The sequence below is a fragment of the Misgurnus anguillicaudatus genome, chromosome 8 (assembly GCF_027580225.2).
Source record: "Misgurnus anguillicaudatus chromosome 8, ASM2758022v2, whole genome shotgun sequence".
Classification (NCBI taxonomy): Eukaryota; Metazoa; Chordata; class Actinopteri; order Cypriniformes; family Cobitidae; genus Misgurnus; species Misgurnus anguillicaudatus.
In genome coordinates this window covers 30,318,943-30,345,060 of record NC_073344.2, presented here as the reverse complement: position 1 = coordinate 30,345,060, position 26,118 = coordinate 30,318,943, and the positions used below count along the sequence as shown (strand labels likewise).

General features: G+C 37.4%; 2 protein-coding genes and 1 long non-coding RNA gene across 3 annotated transcripts in view; 1 reads left to right on the top strand and 2 right to left on the bottom strand.

Annotated features, from left to right (window-relative positions):
- Window positions 1-15,047: 15,047 nt before the first annotated feature.
- Window positions 15,048-18,507, bottom strand: pou4f1 (POU class 4 homeobox 1). The gene is made up of 2 exons (XM_055212619.2): window positions 18,066-18,507; window positions 15,048-17,782 (listed from the first exon to the last, which is right to left on the bottom strand). The coding sequence occupies exons 1-2, from the start codon at window positions 18,189-18,191 to the stop codon at window positions 16,796-16,798; spliced, it is 1,113 nt and encodes a 370-aa protein (XP_055068594.1). The 5' UTR covers window positions 18,192-18,507; the 3' UTR covers window positions 15,048-16,795.
- A 1,074-nt stretch (window positions 18,508-19,581) lies between these two features.
- On the bottom strand, window positions 19,582-25,565 carry obi1 (ORC ubiquitin ligase 1). Its single transcript, XM_055212618.2, has 6 exons — window positions 25,399-25,565; window positions 24,030-24,165; window positions 23,777-23,868; window positions 21,571-21,792; window positions 21,061-21,149; window positions 19,582-20,934 (listed from the first exon to the last, which is right to left on the bottom strand). Exons 1-6 carry the CDS (start codon window positions 25,468-25,470, stop codon window positions 19,863-19,865), a joined length of 1,683 nt encoding a protein of 560 aa, XP_055068593.2. The 5' UTR covers window positions 25,471-25,565; the 3' UTR covers window positions 19,582-19,862.
- The window catches only part of LOC129450133 (uncharacterized), a 64,144-nt gene continuing 62,078 nt past the window's right edge, over window positions 24,053-26,118 (top strand). The window contains exon 1 of the long non-coding RNA XR_008646260.2: window positions 24,053-24,192. This is a non-coding gene — a long non-coding RNA (uncharacterized lncRNA). The remainder of the gene's footprint in view (window positions 24,193-26,118) is intronic.

The following is a 26,118-nucleotide window of genomic DNA, read 5'->3' as shown; positions in this document are numbered from 1 at the left end:
CATGCGTACATTTTTGGAAGTTTTTCTTTTGGCCCTTGTGATGGGGTTAGGGCAAGTTTAGGGGCGGGGTTTCGTTATTGTTTTTTATGATAATTGTATGTTTTTGTACGATTTACTTTGTACAAATCAAACGAATTAGCCAACTCGTAAAATACGTACGAGTTTTCGTGAGATCAGGCTGACATTTTTTGGGTTAATTTAATCAAATGGTTCATCCCTTTTTGACCTAATAATGGGTTGAAAATAACAAAAAAAAAGTTGGGTGTACAGTAACGCCTTTAATGCAAAACACCTGTTTACCAGCAAGATAAGGGCATTTAATGAATTTTTGATAGAAGTTTACGGGAAATTGTCTGTCGTAGTGTTGTGTTATTTTCAACCCAGTGTTGGGTCAAAAAATGGGCAAACCCAGCCATTTGGGCTGTAATTTAACAAATGCTTGGATGTTTTAACCTATTGTTGGGTCAAATATAAACATTTTCCATTATTTCATGGAAATTCGTACATATTTTACGAGATGACTAATTCTTATGAATTCGAATGAAAACATGCATACATTTTCGTACGATTTGCTTTTGCCCCTGTGACGTTAGGGTTAGGGCAAGGTTAGGGGTGGGGTTTCGTTATTGTTTTTTTATGATACTCGTATGTTTTTGTACGATTCATTTTGTACGAATTCATTTGAATTAGCCAACTCACAAAATACGTACGAATTCTGGTAAGATCAGGCTGACATTTTGTGGGTTAATTTAACCAAATGATTTATCCTTTTTGACCTAAAAGGATAAAAAATTTGAAGTGTATAGTAACGCCTTTAATGCAAAACATGTGTTTACCAGAAAGATAAGGGCATTTGATGAATTTGTTTAAAGTTTACACGATATTTTCTGACGTAGTGTTGTGTTATTTTCAAACCAGTGTTGGCTCAAAAAGGTATAAACCCAGCCAGTTGGGCTGTAATTTAACATATGCTTGGATGTTTTAACCCATTGTTGGGTCAAATTTAAACATTTTCCGTTATTTCACGGCAATTCTTAAATATTTTATGAGGTGGCTAATTCTTCTGAATTCGTATGACCGTATGCATCCATTTTTAAACGATTTGCTTTTGTACCTGTGACGTTGAAGTTAGGGCAAGGTCAGGGCTGTTTTAATATGATAATCCATTTTTGTACGATTCACTTCATAGGAATTCATATGAATTAGCCAACTCGTAAAATACGTACGAATCTTGTGAGATCTGTCTGACATTTTTGGGGGTAATTTAATCCTATAGATGGGTTTGTCTTTTTTAAAATAACCCAGCAATTTTTAAATTGTACGGCAAGATAAGTGCATTTAATGAATTTGCTTAAAGTTTAAATAAAATTTTCTGTTCCAGTGTTGTTATTTTCAATATATTTCAGTTGTAAGTTATGCTGGGTTGTTTTAACCCATAATGCTGGGTCATTTCAATTCAAATGCTGGGCTGTTTTATTAAATTTAAACATTTTCTATAAACAATTTGTTTTCACGTTTATGGTTATCATTTTATAAATGCAAATATGGGCATTTCATAAACCCTGTATGTTCATGATAAATCGATAGACATTAAAATTGTCTTGCTAAACTTTTCTAAACATTGTGCGATTACGGTAAGTAAAATATGAGTAAAATTCAGTCTAATCTCACGAGAATTCATACATATTTTACGAGTTGGCTAATTTGTATGATTTTGTACGAAGTAAATTGGACAAAAATGTACGATTATTATAAAAAAAAAACAATAACGAAACCACGCCCCTAACCCCAACGTCACAGGGGCCAAGGCAAATCATAAAAAAGGTACAAATGTGGTCGTACGAATTAATATGAATTAGCCACCTCGTAAAATACGTATGAATTGTCATGAGATAGCGTTACTAAAATTTAGTAAAATCCAGTGACCCTTACAAGTATAGTCAAACCTACAGGCATACAGTCACATACACGCACGCACGCACACACACATATACACACAGCTCTACAATCATCACAGGAATTCTCTCATGGTGTCTTTGTTTAATTTGCAGTTAATATCAGATTTTGCCCCCATTGATTTTCTCTGTGTTTTCACTCTAAATAATTCAGTGACACTCTTCACCCCCCCCCCCCCTCTCTCTCTCTCTCTATAGTCATTTAATGGTCAATAAGTGGGGTAGAAGTGGATGATGTGGGATGGGGCCATTTTTGACGTGTGGCGGTGTGGATTTTGTCCCCTAGAGGTGGTGTGCGGGTGAGGGTGTCCGGGGCAGTAATATGGGGGGCAGTTGTGTAAATTTAGACAGACGACGCACCACCACAGTCAATCAGAGCAATCAAGACATACATCAATAGTGGTTTCCCTGTTTGAGCTCTGGGTAATGGACAGAAACCGGAAAGAGAAAGACAGAGATGGTAGTGAGGATCTGGTAACTCTTTATTGAATACAAAATATTACTTGATTAAATGGCCATTTGACAGCAAGTATTTGTTTGGTCCTGATTACGTCATACCTAATCTGTTCGTTTTTCATCCTCATTTACAGTAGTCACCAAAAGTAATGTCCGGAGGGGATATTTAACCAAATTTGCTTTTAATGCAGATTTGATATTATGAAGTAGCTTAGTAAAAGCACTGCACTTGGTTTAGGTATTTTTTATCAAATTATTTTAGCAAAAAAAGGCAAATTGCATGAAATGCTTGTTTTTTTCTGAAATGCAATAAATGCATAGATAAACAAAAAGCTTAGGAAATAAAGCAATGTTATCATTTATTAATATTTAATAATTTTTGATAACCACATTGTTTAAGTGGGTATTGACTTAGTAAGCTTTGTGTCACATATATTTTGTTGCCAAACCTCCTTAAATTTTTTCCAAAGTTTATACTTCATGCACAACATGCAAACATGCATTCGTGCATTTTAATAAATCATTAATAACATGTTTCAGTTCAGTTTACTACTGTAACCACACTTTTGTTTAGTTTTGCAAAATGAGCAAACTTGAAAAAATGACGAATGAGATGTACAGTGGATATAAAAAGTCTACACACCCCTGTTTAAATTGCATTTTTTTGTGATTTATAAAATGAAACCAAGATGAATCACCCCGGAACCTGTTCCAACTCAACTCCCCACCCCAAACCCATACACCAAAGTAATCAACATTAAGAATTATTTTGTGGTGAAAAAATGGCAAGCAAAGCCGCACAACAACCAGGCTGCACAAGCGTGCACACCCCTTTACAATAGTGATTGTGGCAGTGTTCAGAAGCAACCAATCACATTTAGACTTAAGTTAAATATGAAGTAGTACATACCTCTCATCAATTAAAATTACTTTTTAACTATTAATGAAGTGTGCCTGGTCCTAAAGGATTTTTCTGAGTATCATCCAACTCGAAAAGCCATTGGCTGTATAGAGCTTACTCAGCAGGTACATGATCCCATTGTTGAAAAATATCAATCAACAGGGGGTTAAAAACATTTCCAAGACACTGAATATACCATGGAGTACTATAAAAACAATAATCCACAAGTGGAGAAAATATGGCACAACATTGACATTACTAAGACCAGGCATCCACCTAAAATTTATGAGAAAACCAGGAAAAAAAATGGTAAGGAAGGCTGCCGAGAGGCCTACAGCAACATTAAAAGAATTGTAACAATATCTGGCAAGTACTTTTTGCTCCCTACATGTGACAAAAATCTCCTGAATTCTTCATGTTTGGGCCATTAGCATTTTTAATCAAAAATATCATTAAGTCCATCTAAAGTTTGTAAAAACAAATATTTCTATATCCCAAATCCATGTGGAATAATATATTATAGTCCATTGAGACCAAAGTTGAACTTGGGCCGTTATACCAAAATATATATTTGGCGCAATAAAACCCACATCACATCACCAAATGAACACCATGCCCAGAGTAAAGCATGAAGGTGACAGCATCATACTTTGCTGCTGCTTTTCTTCAGCTAGAACTGGGGGTTTTAATAAGGGTGGATAGAATAATGAATAGCTCCAAATACCCGTCAATTTTGGCCCAAAACCTAAAGGCTTCTGCCAAAACACTTAAAATGAAGAGAAATTTCACCTCACAGCATGACAATGACAGAAAGCACACATCTAATCAACAAAGGAATTACTTCATCAAAACAAGATCAAGGTTTTGGAATGGCCCAGCAAAAGTCCGGATCTAAATCCCATCCAAAATCTATGGGGTGATCTGAAGAGGGCTGTGCACAGGAGACACCCAACCAATTTGACAGATTTAAAATGCTTTTGAAAGGAGAAATGGCAAAATATTGCAAATTCAAAAGTGTCAAATTGATTGACACATTCCCATTAAGATTGAATGCTGTGATAAAATCTAAAGGTGCTTAAACTAAGTTTTAGTTTAAGGGTGTGCACACTTATGCAACCTGGTTGTTGTACAACTTTACTTGCCATTTTTTCACCACCAAAGTTTTCTTATTGTTATTAGCTTTAATATATAGGTTGGAAGTACGGAATTAAGTTGGAACAGGTTCCAAAATGATTCATCTTGTTTTCATTTTTTAAATCACAAAAACCTGCAATTTTAACAGGGGTGTGTAGACTTTTTATATCCACTGTAAGTTGTAAGATTCCTTAATTTCATGAACAAATGTGTTCAGTTGTGCATCAGAGATACGTGTAGCTGTGTCAGATGATGTTGTTCCTGTCGATCTGACCCCTCATTCACCTTCATTCTCTACCCTCACCCTGACAGCTTGATCAGATCGGCCAGGCGTTAGGAGAACGCGGGGGCAAATCCAGCTCACCCGGTCTCCAGCCTCACCTGTCACTCTTAAACATCAGGGGGGGGCTCAAGGTTTCCCTGGTGGGCCGTGGTTAGAGACAGAACTCACTCCTGATGACCCGCGGCCGTCTCGGACAGACACAGAACTGGCATGCTAATCAATGACGGTCTGTCAGGATGACGGCCTGATAAGACGAGAGGAAAATGACTGGAAATGAACTGCAGCTGTGTGTGTGTGTGAGTGTGTTTCAGACTGTTACAACTGCCCTGGTTTTGACAGAGCGGAGCAGAGAAGTGCTGGGAAAATGATGCTATATTTGCCCAAAAATGTCTGAATGTTCAGTCTGAGGGGTTTGTCACAACTAATTTGTGTTTAACTCGCTGAGTGATCTATAGAGAAACTGTGCAAAGATTTTTTTCTGAATATATCTACAGTGTATTCCTGTGTGTGTGCGCAAGTGTGTAACAGGATCTAATGGATGATATTTCAGTCTGGCACCAAGATGTTAGTTGTCAGTGAGCTCATGCACATACAGACTTTTTAAGCTATGCTAGTGAAGACCTTTCATTTTAACGCATTTTTAAAGTTAATGGAAAAGGCTCTTCACAAGGGTGCTGTAGAAAATGCATCTTTGGTCAATGGCTATTAAAAGAAGCATGTCTTATATTTTATCATCTGCAGAACCATTTCCCACTATTTGTGCATCAGAAAGGTTCTGTTGAATGTTAAAGGAATATTCAATTTTCTTAAAAGAAAAATCCAGATAATTTACTCACCACCATGTCATCCAGGGTGTTGATGTCTTTCTTTGTTCAGTCGAGAGGAGGTTGTGTTTTTTGGGGGAAGCATTGCAGGATTTTTCTCGTTTTAATGGACTTTAATGGAGCCCAACATTTAATACTTAACTCAACACTTGGCAGTTTTTTTCAAGGGAGTTTCAGGGGTCTATGAGCGATCCCAAACGAGGCATTAGGGTCTTATCTAGCAAAACGATTGTCATTTTTGACAAGAAAAATAAAAAATATGCTCTTTTAAACCACAACTTTTTGTCTAGGTCTGGTCCAGCGCGACCTAACGTAAATGCGTAGTGACGTAGGGAGGTCACGTGTTACATTTATAAAACCCACATTTGTGGACCATTGTAAACAATAAACTGACACAAAGACATTAATTAGTATCAGTTGACATACAACAACGTCGGAACGTCCTCTTTCAACACACTTGTAAACACTGGGGCGGAGTTTCGCGTTCGTCTTCTATGACCTCTTGACGTATTGCGTGGGGTCACGCTGGCGCATCACGACCAGGGCTGGGTTTCCCGATAACGATTGAACTTAGCTCTTAAGAGCGCTTTCTACGAGCTACTTAACGAACATTCGTTGTTAATTTACGTGCGTTTCCCAAAGATGAACGTAAAACGATCATTCGCAGCTGGGTTTTAAGTGCTACTTACGAGTCGCTATCCATTTGTCAAGTGCTAAAATGTCACCTATAGAATGACTCGAATTTGTAGCAGAAGCTTGTTTAGGCTAATGATCTTCAACCGATGTGCACTAATATTTTTTATAATATTTTTCATTATTGTTTAATGACTAAATATTATAAAATTTAGTCATTAAACAATTATTTGTTTAAAATTATTTAAATGTTTTTATAATTTATGCATAATGAAATATTCTTTTCCGTATTTAGTTAGGACTTCTTCCACTGCGAAATGCCTTCTGCATTTTATGTAATAGTTTAGATTATTATTAGGCTATTATTAGTTTTTTTATTATCCATGTTTATTTATTATTAGGGATTATTGCATTGTACCGTACATATTTATTTGCTTTCCTTAATCAGATGCCATTTCTTTTGAAAACAATTATTTTTACTGTAAATTAATTATAGAATCAATCGGTAGGAACCATTTATCAATTTGCTAGTACCAACTATTACCAAAATTTACCAAATTTGTTTTCCTTCTTTATTAATTTATGTTTAGTAATTTAAATTTTATTTCTCATTTTAATTTTAAATATATTATATTAAAGTCATTTAAACAAATAAACAAAGAAGAATCAATAAATATATATTTAAAACATTACATTATCTTCATCGCTGGAGTGCAATTTGCTGGTTGTCCTGCAGGTGACCTTGTAACTCTGTTGTCTTACGATGCACTTATGAATGAACGATTACTCCAGAGCACTCGTAGATCTACGATGATTTTCAAGTCCTACTTAAGTTACGAAGCTTTTGGGAAACGGCCCGTAATTTTAAGATGATTCGTACGATCGTTTTTACGATCAACTTAGCCTTACGATGCTTTTGGGAAACCCGGCCCAGATCTAGACGAGAAGTTGTGGTTTAAAAGTATATATTTTTTTCTTGTCAAAAATGACAATCGTTTCGCTAGATAAGACCCTTATGCCTCGTTTGGGATTGTTTATAGTCCTTTGAAACTCCGCTGAAAAAAACTGTTACGTGTTGAGTCAAGTGTTAAATGTTGGGCTCTTAAATTATCTGGATTTTTCTTTTAAGAAAATGAATAGGCCTTTAAAGGGTTAGTCCATTTTCTTAAAAAAAATCCAGATAGTATACTCACCACCATTTCATCCAAAATGTTGATGTCTTTCTTTGTTCAGGCAAGAAGAAATTATGTTTTTTGAGGAAAGCATTCCAGGATTTCCTCATTTTAATGGACTTTAATGGACCCCAACACTTACTGTAACAGTTTAAATGCAGTTTAAAATTGTTGTTTCAAAGGACTCTAAATGATCCCAAACGAGGCATGAAAGTCTTATATAGAGAAACGATTGTCATCTTTGGATTGTCATTTTGAAACGATTGTCAAAAATATGCACTTTTAAACCACAACTTCTCATCTTCCTCTATCCGTGTGACGCGCCAGGGAGACCTCACATAATTGCGTAATGACGTCAAAAGGTCGCGTGTGACATATGTGAAACGCACATAACAACGTCAGAAGGGATCGTTTAGAGTCCTTTCAAGCTCTGTTGAAATTGCAATTTTAAACTGCATTAAAACTGTAAAGTGTTGGGGTCCATTAAAGTCCATTAAAATGAGAAAAATCCTGGAATGTTTTCCTCAAAAAACTTAATTTCTTCTTGACTGAACAAAAAAGACGTCAACATTTTGGATGACATGGTGGTGAGGAAATTATCTGGATTTTTTTCTTAAGAAAATTGATTAATCATTTAAGGTTATTTATGGAAACATACAGCCTGACAAATAACCTTTCAGGAACCTTTTTTTGGAGATTGTAAACGTAAGCTTTACTCATGTACAGCCGAGAATTAAGAGACTCCTTGAAAAAATCCACCCTCTCCTTATTTTTCAATCCATGTTAAACCAAAGCAGTATTGTTAGACATGCTGTTTTGATTATCTTGTTAATGTGACATCACACTGATGAAGCACCGCCTACGACCACTAACTGGTTAATTGTACCCAAAAGCTTTACTAAATGTGTTTGCTAGTGCGTTGTAGCGCTAATGTGGCTAAAGATACTATCGTCTCAGACTGTATTCACAGGAATCAGATTTGTTTTAACTAAAAGGGTTCACTGTATGTTGGTAAGGGAGGGAGGAGCTGCTCATTTGCATTTAAAGGTACACACATGAAAACAGGGCTTTTTTGCTCCAACCCAAATAGGGTCATTTTGGACATGCTATAATAAATTATCTGTGGGATATTTGAGAGCTGAAACTTCACAGACACATGCTAGGCCCACCTGAGACATATATTATATCTTGTGCATAATATGTGCCCTTTAGGAGATCAGTTAAGAGACCACTCCAGTTTTGCCTTTTATCATAATTTCTACATGTATTGTGACCATTTCAGTCCAGTGTCTGTTGAATTCAAACAAAAGCAAATCTCAGTGGTGACAATAAAGAGGGGTTATTCCATCAAATATTCATTTTTGCAATATTCCTAAAATGCATTGTGCAACTTGCTTTCCTTGCAGTATTCAAGATCTGAAAACATTGCATCTTTTTGGTAGTTTTTCCTGTTTCAGATTTCTGCAAATAAAAACATTATTATTATTATTATTAGGAATTTGGGAGAAATGTTGTCTGTAGTTGACAGAATGAAACAAAATGATGCCTTGTTGCACTTAAATTTTAATCAACTTAAATTTAAAATTCATTTCAACGTTTTCGACTAGTGAGGAGTTGGTTTAAATTGTAAAAATAAAGTTGAATTAGCGCAAGTTATTTCAACTTATTTTTTATAATTTACAGGAACTCTTCACTAGTCAAGAAAGTAAAAAATCAATTGTAATTTCAAATTGATGAAACTTAAAAATGTAAGTGGATTCAATGATTTTCTTTTACAGTGTACTTAAACACATAAATAGTAAATATTTTTGAAGTGGTCTCTTAATTTTTTCCATGGCTGTATATACAGTTTAATAGATAATATAGTAATGAATCATTTATTTGTTAAACAGTGAATAGTATCCATTGAGAAAAGAAACAATTCTCCATTTGTTTAGTTTTTATTTTGACTCATGAATTCATTACATTTACAGTACAGCAACATATTCGTAGATCAACCGGGTATAATTGCGCTGGCACATGAACTGTCACAGATCAAAAACAAACGCTGTTATTCTGTCACGGGCATCGGCGTCGCCGTCAATTATTCATGAAGTTCTTCTTTAATAACCAACCAAATATTTAAAATATCATTTAATAATGCATGCGCTCGATATGAATTTATGCACAAATGAATGAATGATGTCAGAGAGTTCAACTTACTGATTAAAAAATGCTGTAAAAACTCCAAGTTAGATTTTTGCATTTTTTATAAAAGGGATGCTTGGTCATTTGGAAGTCACTGGTACTCACTGGCAATGCTATGGGTGGTTGCTATGGCATTTGTGTGGTTGCTAAGGAAGTTGGAGGGATGGTTGTATATGTACTTGTACTGTATATGGTTGCAAGGAATTTTGCTAAGGCGTTGCTAGGTAATCAAGTCAAAATGCTTTGAATTTTAAGCTTGCGGTTCTCTTACCCATACAAGCACCACTGGTAAGATTTTGAGATGATTCTTTTAATAGGGTGCCGTAATGTAAGAGCAAGTATGCTAAGTGACTCTCTCTCTCTCTCTCTCTCTCTCTCTCTCTCTCTCTTTGTCCTGGTGCTGTAAATGAGTTGGGCTAACCTCTCTGACCACGCTCTTTCCTGTCTCTGCTGAACCACACACATCTCATGAAATATTTAATGTGCTCGGGAGTGACCGACCTCTCCTCTCTTCTCCTCTTTTCTCTTCTCTTCCTCCTTCAATTCATTTTCTCCACCCGTCAATTTCACGACCCCTGTCCTGTCAAGTTTGCAGCTGTCTTCAGTCTCCATGCTTTCGCTTGCTGTGTTCTTTTTAAAGGATCAGTTCATGCAAAAATGAAAATGATGTCATTGTTTACGAACCAGTGTCCAATGTTTTTGCCCTTTCTTCAATTAATCTACTATTATTACTTTTTATCAACTGCTCAACTATTCTTACACGTCCCATCCTTCATCTCACTTCTTGTTTGCACTTCTGTTTCCTTCTCCCATCACCCTTATCATCTCAATGTCTGAGGTCACGTCTCCAAGGCTTCTGACGTCACGTCCGGCTGCTGACCTCAGACTGCAGGACACTCCATCCAGTTTCGTTTGTCCTTTTGCATATGGTTTGGCATTCTAGTGCCACTGGATCTGGGGCCGGTGTCTTGTTTAATCAACACTGATGAATATTTGATGGTGTGGTGGTGAGCACAGGGGTGGCCCAGGCCGCTTCACTCATTATCTATACACACACGTATACACAAACACCAAGCCTTCATCTCAGTCTGCGATGCACACACACACACACACACACACACACACACAATCACACGCATGGCCTTTAAGCCTGTTAGCACGCACACAAAGTTTCAAACTTCGACACGGGCCGAGTTGCTAGTTCACGCTTATCCAGATTGAAATGTGACGACTGGATGAGTTTATAGTGACACAGTGTTGGCCCATCCAGTCAGATCTTGTTTGGGATGTGTTTCATGCATAATGTATCGCATTAGAGAGCTATCTTTACCCTTTACGTGTAGACATCTGTGATCGATAAGCCATTAATTGGGATAAATGATCAGCTGGCCATTTTTCCCATGTGAAGATTTGTCGGAGACTATACATGAGATGTATACTGTCACTTAACGGCCAATAATGATGCAGTTTTGTCGCATTAATAACATAATCTGAAGCCAAACCTGCAAATAAACCGAAAATTAGTTTTTATGGCTTTTCTGTGGATTGAAAAGAAATAAATGGACACAAATGAGTAAAGTGTGCATGTACTGTAAGAGCTATCTACATTTTGCATTAAATGAAAGATAGCATATCTCTAGTCATTTGGATGTTTTCATATTGAAAATGTATCTTCTTTGTGCACAGGATGAGACATTGAGATCTTATCTGGGAATTACTGTTTTTTTTTCTTCTTCTCATGGGTAAGATGCTTGAGATCTCATTGCCGTATGAGAAACCATTGAGATTTGGTTTGTTGTTTGTTCGTGTTGTTTCTCCAAAGGCTGTTTACTGCAATCCCTGTAAGCACGATGGAAAACATGTAAAATCTATAATATATAACATTTCTTTAGAGATTTTCAATGTTGTTAAAAACATTCTCACACTTGCACTCCATTTAAAGGGCCCATTTGTAAACAGCGTCAACCAGAGGTGGTTTGTAAATATCTCCACGCTTTGTTGAAGAGGGATCTCAGGAACAAACGATGAACTCCGGAGGCAAAATGAGGATAATGATGAGGGGCGAGTGTGTTCAATAGAAGGTCAAAAAGTGCAGGGCCCGGGGCCACGAGAGCGTTAAAGAGACAGGATGAGAGAGGGCACTTGACATTTATACGGCCCTTCATAAAGAAACAGACTGACAGCTACTCTAACAATCCAATGGGAGACTGAGAATAGCCCACAATTCTCACGTGCTCAAATATTGTTTGGCAGAAACCTTGCAGGCTCTTTAATTTCTGTCAGTTTGTTCTTGAAGGATGCATTTGCTTTTGGAGTCAAGGTGTCTGCGCCATTTGATGCGCGGATAAATGCAGAGAGCGCGCGGCGTGTTTTGATCTGCATAAACACTTTCACCTCTATTTCGTGTATAGCCGTGAACGCGCTCGGTTGGGAAGTGAAGGGGGTCAACCTTGCTTATCAAATATTTTTCTACCTAAATGACGGATTTATTAAACAAATAGGTTCTCGCTCTGACTGAACCCCATGTGATTGAAATATGCCTTGTGTCAACAACCGGGCAACCCTCAACGCTGGAGGATCACTGAATAAATACAAGTTGGAAATGAACACAGATCCGGAGGATTCGCACCCCAGCCCCCTGTTTGACATCTCAGTCCACAGGCCATCCTTCATTGACATTGTTATAACCAATATAGAGCCGTGAATTTGCTCTGTCTGCACGTGCTTCCCATTAAACCGAATGCGGTGGTCGCTGGTGGCCAAATTACTAATTACATCCATTAAAATAAATACATAACAATTGTTAGCGTTATTAAAAAATACATTGTACTTTTATATTAATTAGATTTTTAAGTAGCAACATTAAATTGCATATAATTATCCAGTCATTTTAGTTATAGATTTAACAATAATATAAATGTAATTTAATTACAATATTTGATATTGCAATAACTCAACATTCAATCATCGGCCGACAGCATTTTCTTTCATTTCGTTCAAAATTGGTAATTATTATCGTTTGATTTGAATTCGTTTGTTTGGTGTAAAATAGCTTAAAAATAAAAGTAACACAAATACATAAAGTTCAGTTTATTTATCCTAGTAATTTTGTATGAACATACAATAAATGCTTTGACAAAATATATGTTCTTTCATGCAGTCACCAGGTGGATTTCTACAAGAAAATCTTATTTTAACAAAATTTTCGTTTCATCACAGGTTGATTTGATCAAACTCTTTTTTTCGTGCGTTTACTTGCGTAAAGAGGTTGTTGACACCCTCACATCTTTTAACTTTCCCCCATCACTCCTGTTTCCCTATCCTTTTGAATCCGCCTGCGCGTTTGTGTTGCTCGCCGGTGTTTTTGTTGTTGCTGTTTGTAGCAGCTGAACTTTAAGGGTGGGATGCTGTGGAGTTGTGTTGATGAAGTATCTCTTGATTAATAGATCCACGAGGCAAACCGGCTGACATATGGCTCATGAAGCAGCTGGGATCTGTACCTGCGGCATCCCCTCCGGCCATTAACATATTAGAGGCTTTAGAGCAGGCAGAAAGACAGCAGCACCCTAGAGCTGTTTGATATAGACTCTCAATAATGCATCATTCTTCAATCTGCGCGGGAGCTGTTCGTGGTGCTGAAATACAGTGCGCGCCCGCGCGCGTTCTCGCTTCTCCGGGGCGTTAAATAAAGCCTATGTGTGTGTAAGTTATTGTGTGTTTTATATATAAATATAAAAGAGAGATTAGTAAAACAGAAGTACAGGACATAAAAGTAAAAACAAACATTATATGGAAATTAAATTACAAAATAATAATAACAATAATAATTCGCTTTAGCTTTAATGCGTTGGTAAAAGTAGCCTAAATAAAAGAAATTATTAGTTATTTCTAATTCGAATTTGGTCGATGCATTCATGTTTGAATTATTGAATTATTTGATTAATTTAACCTTTTAATTTAGATTTTAAGGACATTTTGTCTAAACACATTTAACGTTTTTTCTTTGTGCGTAAAGAAAAAATAGCTTACCATACGCCAAGCCAAATAAAAAAACTATTTAAAATAAAATAAAAATACTACCTATGAAACAAGTGCAATTGTAATTTTCGTTGAGTGTAATTTTGGTTATTGCTGTTTGAAACAGATTTTGAACGACTGAATTTAATAAAGCATCTTTGTAAAAGTTTGAGTGACTCAGCTATGATGAGTCAAGTTGTATAACAAACTCGCTCTAAACTAATGTGAAAACGGAAAAAAACCGAACGAACTTAACCATATATCGCAAAAAGACAGCATGCAATTCTGACCGACAAAAAAACGAATGATTAGATTGAAAAAAAAACTGTGCCATTCAAATGATAGCATTCATTTTCACTCCAAAGAAAATGTCCATATACTCACGCAACTGCGTTCCTCTCTCCGTTGCCAAAAGCCAAACAGGAGCAATAAATGTGTCTGTCTCCAGTAGCACTGCAGCTGCGACCTGCTTTCATCAAGCGCTTCCCTGAAAAACCCCGATAGCTGTCTGAAAATATTGCATTTTATATCAGCAAAGCGCGATTAATATTGCATCACCTACATATAACATATCTTTTTAAAGGCAGCAAAATGTAAAGCTCCCACCCCTTCCCCCTGTATTTTCTCTTCAATATTACACTGCGAAAGATTTGCAGCGTCATTGTTTTTTTTTTTATGAATAAACAAACTTATTAGAGAAATTAGACACTTTCCGCTTGTCAGTGTGGGGTCGTATCAAAAGACTTTTCTTAATGCGCTTTTTTAAACACACGTTGACACTGTTTGGAGACGGCCTGTCTCAAGCTTCATTAAATGTTTATTGTGAGTTCGGATGCGTAAAAAGACCTTTTCAAATTCGGTGTAGTGGTAGTGAGAAGATTCTGAATCGCAGAATTATTTTAGTTGGAGTTGTAATGGCATGCTTATGTTACCTCATTTAGCAGACGTGTACATGGCAAAAACTCTATTTGTTTGACACAGAAAGATCCCATTAGGGCGCCGATAACAATTACTGGGGTTTTTAATTAGTGTCTTGTTGTATTTCGTTTATTAATTTTTCAAACCACAGAGCATGAATTATTTAATAAACCGTAGTAGGGTATTTAAAATTAATACTATATGTAGAATCAAGGCCGAAAATAGTGCGACATTTATCAACATGTATTTTTTATTATTATTATTATTATTATTATTATTATTATTATGAGTAATTAACACCATTTTGTCGTTTCATATATATTCCGAAATACCAAATACTTTTCTTTAAAATACGAATCTTCTGCTTTTTCGTTGGTCAAAAGGAATGCATGAATACCGGTATGTAGATAAGGATTTCAGACCATGGAAATAAACGAAAATAAAATGTATAAATAATGTATGCTTTTCACGCGTAATGACTGTATATTAAACATTTGCGCAGATCAGGTAGCCAATCAAAATCGCCGTAAGAAAGAGAAGAAACGAAAGAAAGGGGTTAATCTCAGGAAAGAAAGTTTATTGGGTCAATTTGTCTCTCTTAAAACAAGCGAGGCTTGAATTTTGCACCATTAAATTTACCCGAGTGTGACCCCTCCCCACTTCCAGTCTTTTGGGAGAAACGTATTTCATTTCAGTCTGGCCTTTTAATTTTGGCACCAAACTTTTTCCATGTAATAGGAAACTATAGTGCGTATTGCGAATTTTATTGTGCACTTAATACTATTAGAAAACGAATATATTTAGAGAGCTATGAAAATGTGAAATATGGTGAAAATGTTGGGTTTCGCTTTTATTAACCATTATAAACAGGAATGCATTTATTCTTAATGCGTATCTAAATAACAACCGTCTTATAATGCAGATAAACGTGTGACAGTAGGCCTGCCAATAAAGGTGGTCCACCTCTCTGTCTGTGCTGTAAATATCCAATACACCCCAATGACAGCCTTGACTTCAATTTTCCATAGTTTATTTAGAAGATTGCCGGGACGTGTGTCCCTGCAGCTGGATTTGGCTTACAGAATAAAAAATAAAAGTTTGGATGTTCAGATGGTAAGACAGCAGACCGTGGGACAGGTGCACAGGTACGACAAGAGTGAGGCGTCTCGTGATGCGCACGTGGCCGCTGTTTGTAAACATACTTGTGCACAAAATAAAATCATTACTTACATAGCTTCTTTTTTCCCGGACAATTACCACGACAAACAACGTTGTGATTTTATGTGAATACAGAAATTAAACAGTGACTTACACCATTCACAAAGGTCTACCAGTAGATACTCTATGTAGTGCTTGGTATTTTTCTCTCAATGCATAGAATGTTTGCACTGCAAACCAAAGTATACAAACCAACGAAATTATATTGTAGGACAATTATTTATCTTTGCAAGTATACTCGTTTTAATCATGCGATTTAACTAATATCCGCCACCAACGGCAGAGGAAGAATTCTGATTTGCAACAAAAAATAAATAAAACGAATACAAATTTTTAGGAAAATTGAGTTTTGCACGGTGAGCAAGTGTCATTTGTATCTATATATTTATATATATATATATATATATATATATATATATACAAAAGCATTTGAATATATCTAACCAATCTAAATAACAGTAAATTTCAGTGCAACTTCAACAAATACGAGCGGTGGTTGCCACCTTTATTTCGCACTCATTAATTAAAAGAGACTTTCGTATCCTTTTTCCTTTTTAAGTTCTGTATGAAACCTTTCAAACACTGAATGATAACATTAGTTAATCAGTAAGGTTGTGATAAACACATTTAATAATCAAAAATAGAGCAGTTCCCTATGACGAACGAATAAATACACAAATGTGTTGAAAATAAATAACTTCATAAATAATAAATAAATTAGAATAGAATGAAACGATATGAGGTAATCCATCAATGGCTATTTTTCATCATTTGGAATCAATGTCATTGGGTAATAAAAAACATATCTCGCTAAAATAAAGCTCGGTTTAACTAATTTCACAATGATGTTTGAATTTTTATCGTGACGATAAAAAGCCTCGCAACAACTGAAATGCAGTTCATCTGGATTACCTGTTATTTGCATACTTTACATTCACCGGTACAGTGAAAAGAAACAGGAGATCACATGAATAAAACAGTAATAATCATATTTGTCATGAGCACGCGGATTTGAAAACCAGCAGAGCCAAAGCGATGTTCCTTGGTCCCCAAAAGTCAGTCCAACAATTAATTTTTTGTTCGAGAAGTATAGTCCATCAGTGAGCTGCAGAAAATTTCAACCTCTTTTGCTTTTGTCTTTGGTTGCAAAACCATACTCGCACCACGTTCTTTTTGAGGTCCAATTTCTCAGCAATAGCCGCGATTTTCTCCGACGACGGTCGAGGCTGAACAGCAAAATAAGCCTCCAGAGATCTTTTCTCCGGAGCCGCTATGGACGTCCGCTTGCGCTTCTTCTCGCTCCCGTTGAAAATGTCGGGCTTGCTCATTTTTTCACGCTGCGCGCCCTCGGCCTCCTCCAACCACGCCTGAAGGATAGGCTTCAGCGCGATCATGTTGTTGTGAGACAGAGTTAGAGACTCGAACCGACAAATGGTACTTTGGCTCAGTGAGCCCACGCCCGGGATCTTGAGGTTCGCCAGCGCGCCCCCCACATCCGCCTGAGTCACCCCGAGTTTGATTCTCCTCTGTTTGAAACGCTCCGCGAACGCCTCCAGCTCCCTCGGGTCCGTGTCCGAGTCGTTAATAGAGGACATTACATTGTTTGCGAGTCCCGGCGCGCCCTGATGCGCACCGCCGTGGTGGCCCGGCAAGAGCCCGTGGTGGGTGAGTGGCGAGTTCATGTTCATAGCAGCCTGGTGGGACAGGTGGGTCAAGCCGTGCATGTGCGAGTGCGGGTGCGGATGGGCCGAGGTGGAGATCAGACCACCTCCGCCACCCCCTCCGCCGCCTCCACCGGCCCCTTCGTGCGCGCTGGGCATCAGGGCCAGCGACGGCGAGCTGATGTGCTCCATGAGGTCGGGCGGCTCGAGGTTCTGGTGGTGGTGGTGATGATGGTGATGGTGGTGGTGGGCGAGTGGCACGGTGGACGTGGACGAGCATGGCACGGTGTTCATCGTGTGGTACGTGGCGTCGGGCTTGAACGGGTGACTCTTACCCTGGGACACGGCGATGTCCACTGCCGCCAAAGCCTCGGCGCGGGCCAGGAGCGTTTCGTCTAAGCTGGCAAAGATGTTGCTCTGCAGCTGCATTCGGAGAGTGAGAGAGATGGAGAAAAGAAAAAGAAAACAGATATATCAGCAGGGGAACAGTGTCAACACATAACAGTAAACATCCCTTTCAGAATCTTTCAGTCATAAAAATTAACAAGAAAAGCGCGCATTCAGAAACGATCACAGACGTGCCGTGGAATACATAAAAAAACATTAATGCACTACTATGTGCCTCACAGCGTTCCTTATTATTTCGCGCTCCTCGAGCGCACATGAGAAACCGGACAAGAAGAAGAGAAGTTTGCAGCTCGTTTACCTGTGGAGTTTGTAGACAGGCTCTCCTGATCGCCTCCGAGCTCGAGTGGTGAAGACTTGTGTATTTGTGCTCAGGTAAGGTGGGATGCATGGCGAAATGAGGCTGTTTGCTGTTCATGGACATCATCTTTGCCAGTGATCCGCTTCGGATAAAGTGCACAAAAGCTTGGAAAATACAAAACAAATATACAAGGATCCGGTTCCTCTTCAAGCGGTCATTCACATGCAATCGCTGGTAAAGCGGAGATGCCTGTAGCGCGTCTGTCTGCGTTTGGCTGCGCTATGCGCGGATGAGGAGCGCTCTTACACCTGAGTCCCTCACATCTCGTCCGGCAGCCTCGCCTATTCTCGCGAGACAAGCGCGATTGACTCTCTTCTCCTCATCGCCTCTCCCACTTTCTCCTTTCATCTCCCGTCTTCCTCGCGCTGTAAACCGGACCGGCCTGACAAGAGAGGGAGGCTTCCGCACCTGTGGATCGCGCGCGCATGCGCGCTGCCCTGACAGGTTTATAAAGCGTGTGGTTGACTGCCTGTGAATTTTGTTAAAATTTAACCACCAACAATTCATATGTAAATGAAGGCTGACTGTACAATCAGAGATTAAACGACCGGGGTTCAAAATTGAATAAAAAATATATTTAGCATCGAAAATATTTTGAAAATAATTAGTCAATGTTAAATATTTATACATGCATATTATTTTTACATGTTAGATAAATATAAGGTAAATAAATATAAGATTAATACAAATAAAAACATAGTTTAGAATGAAACAATTAATAGACAATTATATTTATACTTTGTAGTTATAAAATCTGTAAAAAAATCGAAATTTCAGTCATTTAAAAAAAGATTTTTAAGGAGAGCTTGTATGCTTTCCAACATTAAAATTTGTCTGAAAATTCCTAGATGCTAGTTTTTAAACTTTACTATAGTAAATATTAATGTAAGTCCGCTGCATTATTTACTAAATGTTTTAATCAATGTAGTTAATACTACACAAATAGTATACATTAACAAAGTGTAGCAATTACTAGAATATAACGCACTTTAGTAGCCTATCATTTACTACTACAGTAAATACTAAATAATATCACACTATTTCATCTGGTTAGTGTTCAAATATCATTCATGTTTATCCGCGTCATGGTGTCACGCGCTGAGTTATTACGCAACTTTAACTATCATGTATATTTCACTAAACTCTAATCACTTCATGAATATTTAATGTCCTAACCGTTTTTTGATCTAATGAAGTGTTAATACACAAGATTAATTAATTCTTTAAATGACTGGGTGAATATTAAATGGTTTTGTTTAGTATTCTGGTGATGACGACACAAAGATAATTCACCACTAAACATGGAGAGGTGTTTGCATTTGCATGCTAATATTAAAATGAGTTAATCATCAAACCACTTTAAACTAAAAAATAAAAGCTACACACTATTTTTGTATACAAGATGCATGTTTACACATAATTCCAAAAATAATTTACCACAGTTTATTTCAAACTGTATGCTTCAATTGAATTTATTGTTTTTACAATTCAAAACCAAGTCAGCACTTCAACATCATTCTGAACAATCACCAAAGCATTCAAAGGTAAAAAATGTTTTAACGCTAGCACTTAGATCCTCAGTTTATAGATGTTTTCAGAACTGCTGTCATTATAATGAACAGCAAGATAAATTTGTAATAAAAATCCTGAGAAAACACACAATCTGTACTTCCACAAAACATTCACTGAAAAGTAAATCCAAATGGAGACTGGAAAATATTTGAAATGTTTCTGCTTCTACTTTAGTTTAGAAAGTTTGGAGGGGCTGGAGACGGACGATCCTGTGGGACACTTGCGTTTGGTGGATTGTCCAGGATGTTCCACCATGAAGTCAACAAATGAAACGTTTCCCTCAGAAGCCGAAGCGTTGTTGGTGTTCACCTGTGCCGGCGATGTGGCCCCGTTCTCTCTTTCTGTTCCGGCATCACCTAAGAGGTTGCTACAGAAATCCAGCTCTGGTATCTGGGCGGCATCAAAGTCTGGCAGGGGCGATGATGAAGATGCTAGGGGAAGGCGAGAGACCTGGCTGCTGGAGCTCTCGCCCTCAGCCATCATGGAGTCCAACTCGGAGATCTTGTCCAGGTACGCCGCGTCCATGCGAGCTTCGCTGTTGCCCGTCGGGTCCTCGGCTAAAGATGTGTTGAACTTTTCTTTGTTTTCATCCAGTTGGGGTAGCTCAGAACCGCAGTCCATCCAGCCCCCACACGACACCTCTTTGTTGGAGTTCATAGAGGTTTTCTGAATGAAAGGAGCGCCCGTGTTGACTTGGAAGGGTCCTGGGTTTTGGTCGACCGAGGCTGTGCTGGTTGAACTCGGACAATCATCAAAAGTGAGTCTTCTCAGGTAAGTCAAAGGTTTGAGAACCAACTTTCTGTCACTGCAAACCCCAGGACTCTTCAAGCTGAGAGATCTGAGGGCCGAGGAAGGCGTAGTGGGAACCGTAACATCTTTCTGAGGAGTCAAGGCCCCTCCTAAAAAACCCACATCTGAAGTTGTCAGGAGGCAAGCGTGGTTGTTGGGAAGCTCGGTGCGCTCTCGGTCCAGGTCTGTACAAACAGACGTCTCCTCCATATTACTCAGGCTCCTCCGCATCAGGGTGATCCTTTCAACTTCTACATTTTGTGTTCCCCCAGATGCGGTGCTGCCGGAGCACGCGCCCTCCTCAGACTGAGGTCTGTCCCTCTGGTTTTGGGCTTCGAGCTCTTCTATATACTTATCGCTGCGCTCCAAAGCTCTTTTCAGCTGGGCCACGTCCCGCTCGTACTGATGAATTTTAGATTCGAGAGCCGCAACTGTGTACCTGCCGAATCTCAAAGGAAACAGACAGACCTTAGTCCTTAAGTATCAATACATGTTTATTACATACAGTTAGATTAGCCAAGTAATAATGGCAAAAAAATACATCTCGAAATTCTAGATGGTTCACTATACTTACTTTTGCGGAGATCTGCTGTCAACTTCAGCTTTCAGACGCATATTTTCTTGGATCAGGTCAAAATTCTGTGACCGTAGAGTCTTGTTAGCCTGAGGGAAAGAAACATGTTGCTTTCAGAATAGTTTTCTTTGTATTTTTGAGCAACTCATGGGTCGGTGTTGTGCACAAATAACACTTTTCCACATGTTTTGTGGTCTAGGAAACTTTATGTACTGTTTAGAGAAATTCTGGGACTTCACATTCTCCATTTGGAGACAAATAAAGCATATCTATTTATCCATCAATGTTTTGCTTTTATTCTTAAAATCACGGCTAATTAATTCTGATTTTTTACGAGTTGGCTAAAGCATATGAATTCGTACAAAGTGGGTCATACAAAAACGTACGATAATAAAAAAAAACCAATAATGAACCCGATGTTACAGGGGCGAAAGCAAATGGTTGTACGAATTACCATGAGGTTGCATTTATATTGTACTTTTTTGAAAAAGTTAAATGCGGTCATCGTACCTCTTTTAGTCTGTCGAGATCCTGTTTGACTTTCCTGTAGAGGTCACTGGCAGCTTTTAGCTTATTGGTCGACTCCTCCAGAACATTGGGGTCAACAGTGCTGGTTTCAGTGTGAGGAACCAAGACGGGGGTCGGTTCCAAAGCGGTCTTAAGTTGCATCTCAAGGCTCAGGGTTTTGCTTTTCAACTCCTCGTTCTCTTTCACAAGGGTTTCGATTTCATCCTGCAAAACAGGCGATTAATAAGAAATCTTACCGCTTTCGCAGCTTCTTTATGGGTACGAATATCAAAATTACCCCATAATTTACTTACCTCCAAGCAATCCGAGATACATATGACCATACATATGAGTTATTTCAGTAAATGTCCTTGCTCTTCCAAGCTTTATAATGGTAGAAATCAAGGAAATAATCCACACGGCTTCAAAGGTTTTCTGCAGGTAATCAATGCAATTGTGGAGGAAAAATATCCATATTTTAAACTTAAACTATAAACTGTAACGGAGCCATCTTGGACTCACACGAGTTGTTGCCATGGGTACGTTGCACACTGAATGGCGTCATTACCAGAAGCTAGTTATTATTGTAGTTTATAAAGTTTAAAATATGGATATTTTTCTTACAATTTTGCATCGATAACCCACAAAATACCTTTATTGACCCCTTGGAGACATGTGGATTATTTCTGTGAAGGATGGATGCAATTTTCAAGGTCAGAAGTTGTTTCCTCCCATTTTAAGCTTGGAAAAGCAAGGACATTTCCTAAAATAACTCCAAATGTGTTCGTCTGAAAGATGATAAATTGCTTGAAGGTGAGTAAATCATGGGGTAATTGTGATATTTGGCTGGAGTATCGCTTTAACACAGTTTTAGAGTTTTGTCATTTTTAATTACGGTTTGTTATCTATAGGTCATTTATATGCCAGTGTTAAATGGACCTGTTCAAAAACGTTTTGTTCAATGTTGTCTATAATTAAAACGTCCCATCACTATCGTACAATTCAGTGTAAGAATACTACGGTTGTATGCTTCTTTAGGTTTTCAAGCTGTGGCATAAACGTAAGCCATTAAAAAATACCAAAGAAGCAATTCGATGTCAACCTTACCATAAAATTAAAGTTTTCAGATGTCAATATTTGGTGGCTTAAATACCAGTGCATTGTCTCTGTTTAAGTTTTTAATAGGGTTGTATAACGATTAATCGCGATTAATATATATATTGTTATATAATTTTTTTTTTGCATGTGTGCATATTTATATATACATAATTATTTTTCACAGTTCACACAAATATATGTGATGTATATGTAAACGAAAACCTTTATTCTGCAATACATTAATCACGATTAATCGGTATGCAACCCTAGTTTTTAAAAAAAAATTCATATTATTTTCCATAGTTATGTAAGTGCTTTCAGAACTGTCGCATCCATAATATTGTTTCTTCCTTATAATGCGCACACAAAAATAAAAACAAAAGAAATATTATTTGTACTTTGAAGAGCCGCCCATTTTCCATTTTTTGGGTATTGTTTCTAGTAATTCGGAGAATTCCAACAAAGTACGCGTCTCCCAAAAAATCCATACCACATCCATAACATATATACAAATTATAAAATAGAAAACATGAGTATAGACTGATATTCTTCTGATGTCTGGACTCATCAGGGGTTTAGGAAGAAATATTGGTAATAAATACATTGATAAATTATGTTTTGATTTTTGTCGCATCCATAACGCTGGAATTGCTCAAAGGCACTCATATTACTGCTGTGTATCGATGTGAACGGTACATCATACAAACGGGTTGTGGTGCGATATGTTGCGATACATTTCGGTGCTGTGAAGCAGGGTGGTATATTGGGCTGTTTTGAGCATATAATAGGATATAATTTTAGGAAAGCTGTCATTGGGAACACACCACCATTTGCAAACTTTAGGGGGGAAAATCGTGGCGCGCTCATGCTAGTACTTCCTGTCATTGTTTAAGTTCAGAAATAAGTAGAACGCTATCTAGTGGTCGGGATGTAAACTCCAAATGAAGTAACTGCCATTACTCTTGTATGCTTTTTTCGATATTGCTTTTTTCCGATACTGTACTGCCAAACAAAATACTTCGATAATCACATATATCAATATTTTCTTACACCCCTGGTTAATATGGTCCACCTCAACGTTTCAAACAAAAATGCTTTTTAGTGAAAGTACCTCATATTCACGGAAAAGCAGCTCTCCTCGAGTCCTTCTGAGGCGTCTCTTAAAAGAACAACTCTCGCTGGACTCACCGTCAGCTGTGGCTCCTGTCAGCACAAACAGAGACATTTAATCCATTCACACTGAAACCAAGATTCACTAACTTCACTTCCCACAGGCTAAAGTGTAATTATCTAACAATCCAGCTTTTACAGTTTTAACTTCCAGAAGAATAACACTGTTATAGTGATAAGTGATGTTTTATTACCGATGATTTCTCTACAGGGGTTTTCTGCAGTGATGGCTACCCTGCATGTTGGACACTGGCTGTTCTTCTCCAGCCAAACTTTAATGCAGCTGTTGCAGAACACGTGGTTGTTGCAACAAATGACGGGCTGACGCACCTGTGATGCGACACAACAAAACAACAGGTAAATGCATGACTGCTTAACCTCCCACATAATAAAAGAGTGTAGTATAACCTAACACTATTTTTAGATACGTTCTCCTAGCGTTACACCAACATTAGCAACCTTAAGGAAAATTAACCATGATTTTTATAATGATAAAGCTGTAGTAATTCTCCCACATGATAAAACAGTGTAGTATTTTTAGGTTAGTAAAACGTTCTCCTAGCATTACACCAACGTTAGCAACCTAAAGTTAACCATGATTTTTATAATGATAAAGCTGTAGTAATTCTCCCACATGATAATGATAAAACAATGTAGTATTTTTAGGATAGTAAAACGTTCTCCTAACGTTACACTAAATGTCAGACTAATGTTAGGATAACGTTTTACCAACCTAAAAATAACGTTCTGTTTTCGTAAAGAATACTTTCATGGCTAATCAAATACAAACCTTAAAAAATAACGTTAGAGTAATGTTTTAAGAACCACAAATTGTTAGCTGGGATACAACAATTTATAAAGTTTACTATAGTAAATATTGAAGCACACATTTTTCATGTGGGATGAATGGCAGATCGATTACAATTTTCATTTCCATATTTACTACATTTCATGATTAAACTTTTTAATACAGATGCCAGAGTAAGTTTGAAATTAATAGGTTACTACGATTACCATAGTAAAACTGTGGTTCATTTTTAAGGGTAATGCCAGAAAGTGTACAAATCCAAAGTATATTTTATTTAATTTCAATAACAAAAAAACTTTTTGCAATGTAAGTTACTGTGGTTTTAGTGAAATAAAAGTGTAACTTGTAACTTAGTAACCATGTTTAGCGGAATGACTATGTATTACTAGTTTTACTACAAATACCATGGTTAAATTATAGTGAGACAATTGTAAATTTGTGAATATTCTTATGGTTTATTAAAGCAATATCTTTTTTTCATGTCAATTTACTATGGTTACTAAAACCATGGTCCGTTTCCGCTGTTTTACCCTGGTATGGAAGTTATAGGACGACTTCTAAACCACAGCTCTTTGATATGCATACATTTCCTTGCATGTTTGCATGCAACTAACATGATTAATACGTTAATGCTTAATATATCGCACACTGTGTACTTATACTGACGTTTGAAATCAAGACAGCAATGCAGAAACGTTCATAAACAAAGTCCTCGTGCACACCGCGTTTAAGCGTGTAGAATTAAAGCTCGTTACCTTTCCCAGACAGATCTGACATGATATCGGTAGAGTCAGAGACAAAGTTACGTTTTGAAATTGTTGAGACATGTTAACTTTGAAAAGTGAAGTCCTCAGATGCGTTACATGATCCAAAACTCCCTCCGGTAGAAACAAAGCACACGACTACGGCAAGCGCGAGGTAGCGAACCTCAAACGCGTTGCTTATTATTGTTCCTGTAAAGTTCATTTATTTTAAGAAACATCGTGTTATGTTGATAAATTTCACGTGAAAATGTCCAGTTATCCTTAAAAAAATGTGAATATATGATGCTACATACATTCTGCAGTAGTTTTTAAACCATACAATAATTTCAAAGACGTGGTGTTTTTAGTTTTTAGTTTGTAAACACAGTAATAAGACACAGGTCATTTTTTACATTATAATAAAAATAAGGATTTTTTTGGTATTTTTTACTTCAAAGACTTGCTTTAAAATGTGCTGCTTTATTCAGTGCCTTATTCAGAAACAGAGGGCGGGGCATATTGAGTAGCCCCTCCCCATTTTTAAATAGCCAATATTGTTTAGTAGTTCACCTCACAGCCTGGAATCTGATGAGAAGCTGAAGTGCAGAATGACGTCATCAAAATCATTGATCTGTTTTGGTGGAAGTGAGAGACTGTAAGTTATGCTCATATTAATCATCTTCTAAATGTGAAATTTGTCAATGTTTTGGAGCACACTCATTTATTAAAATT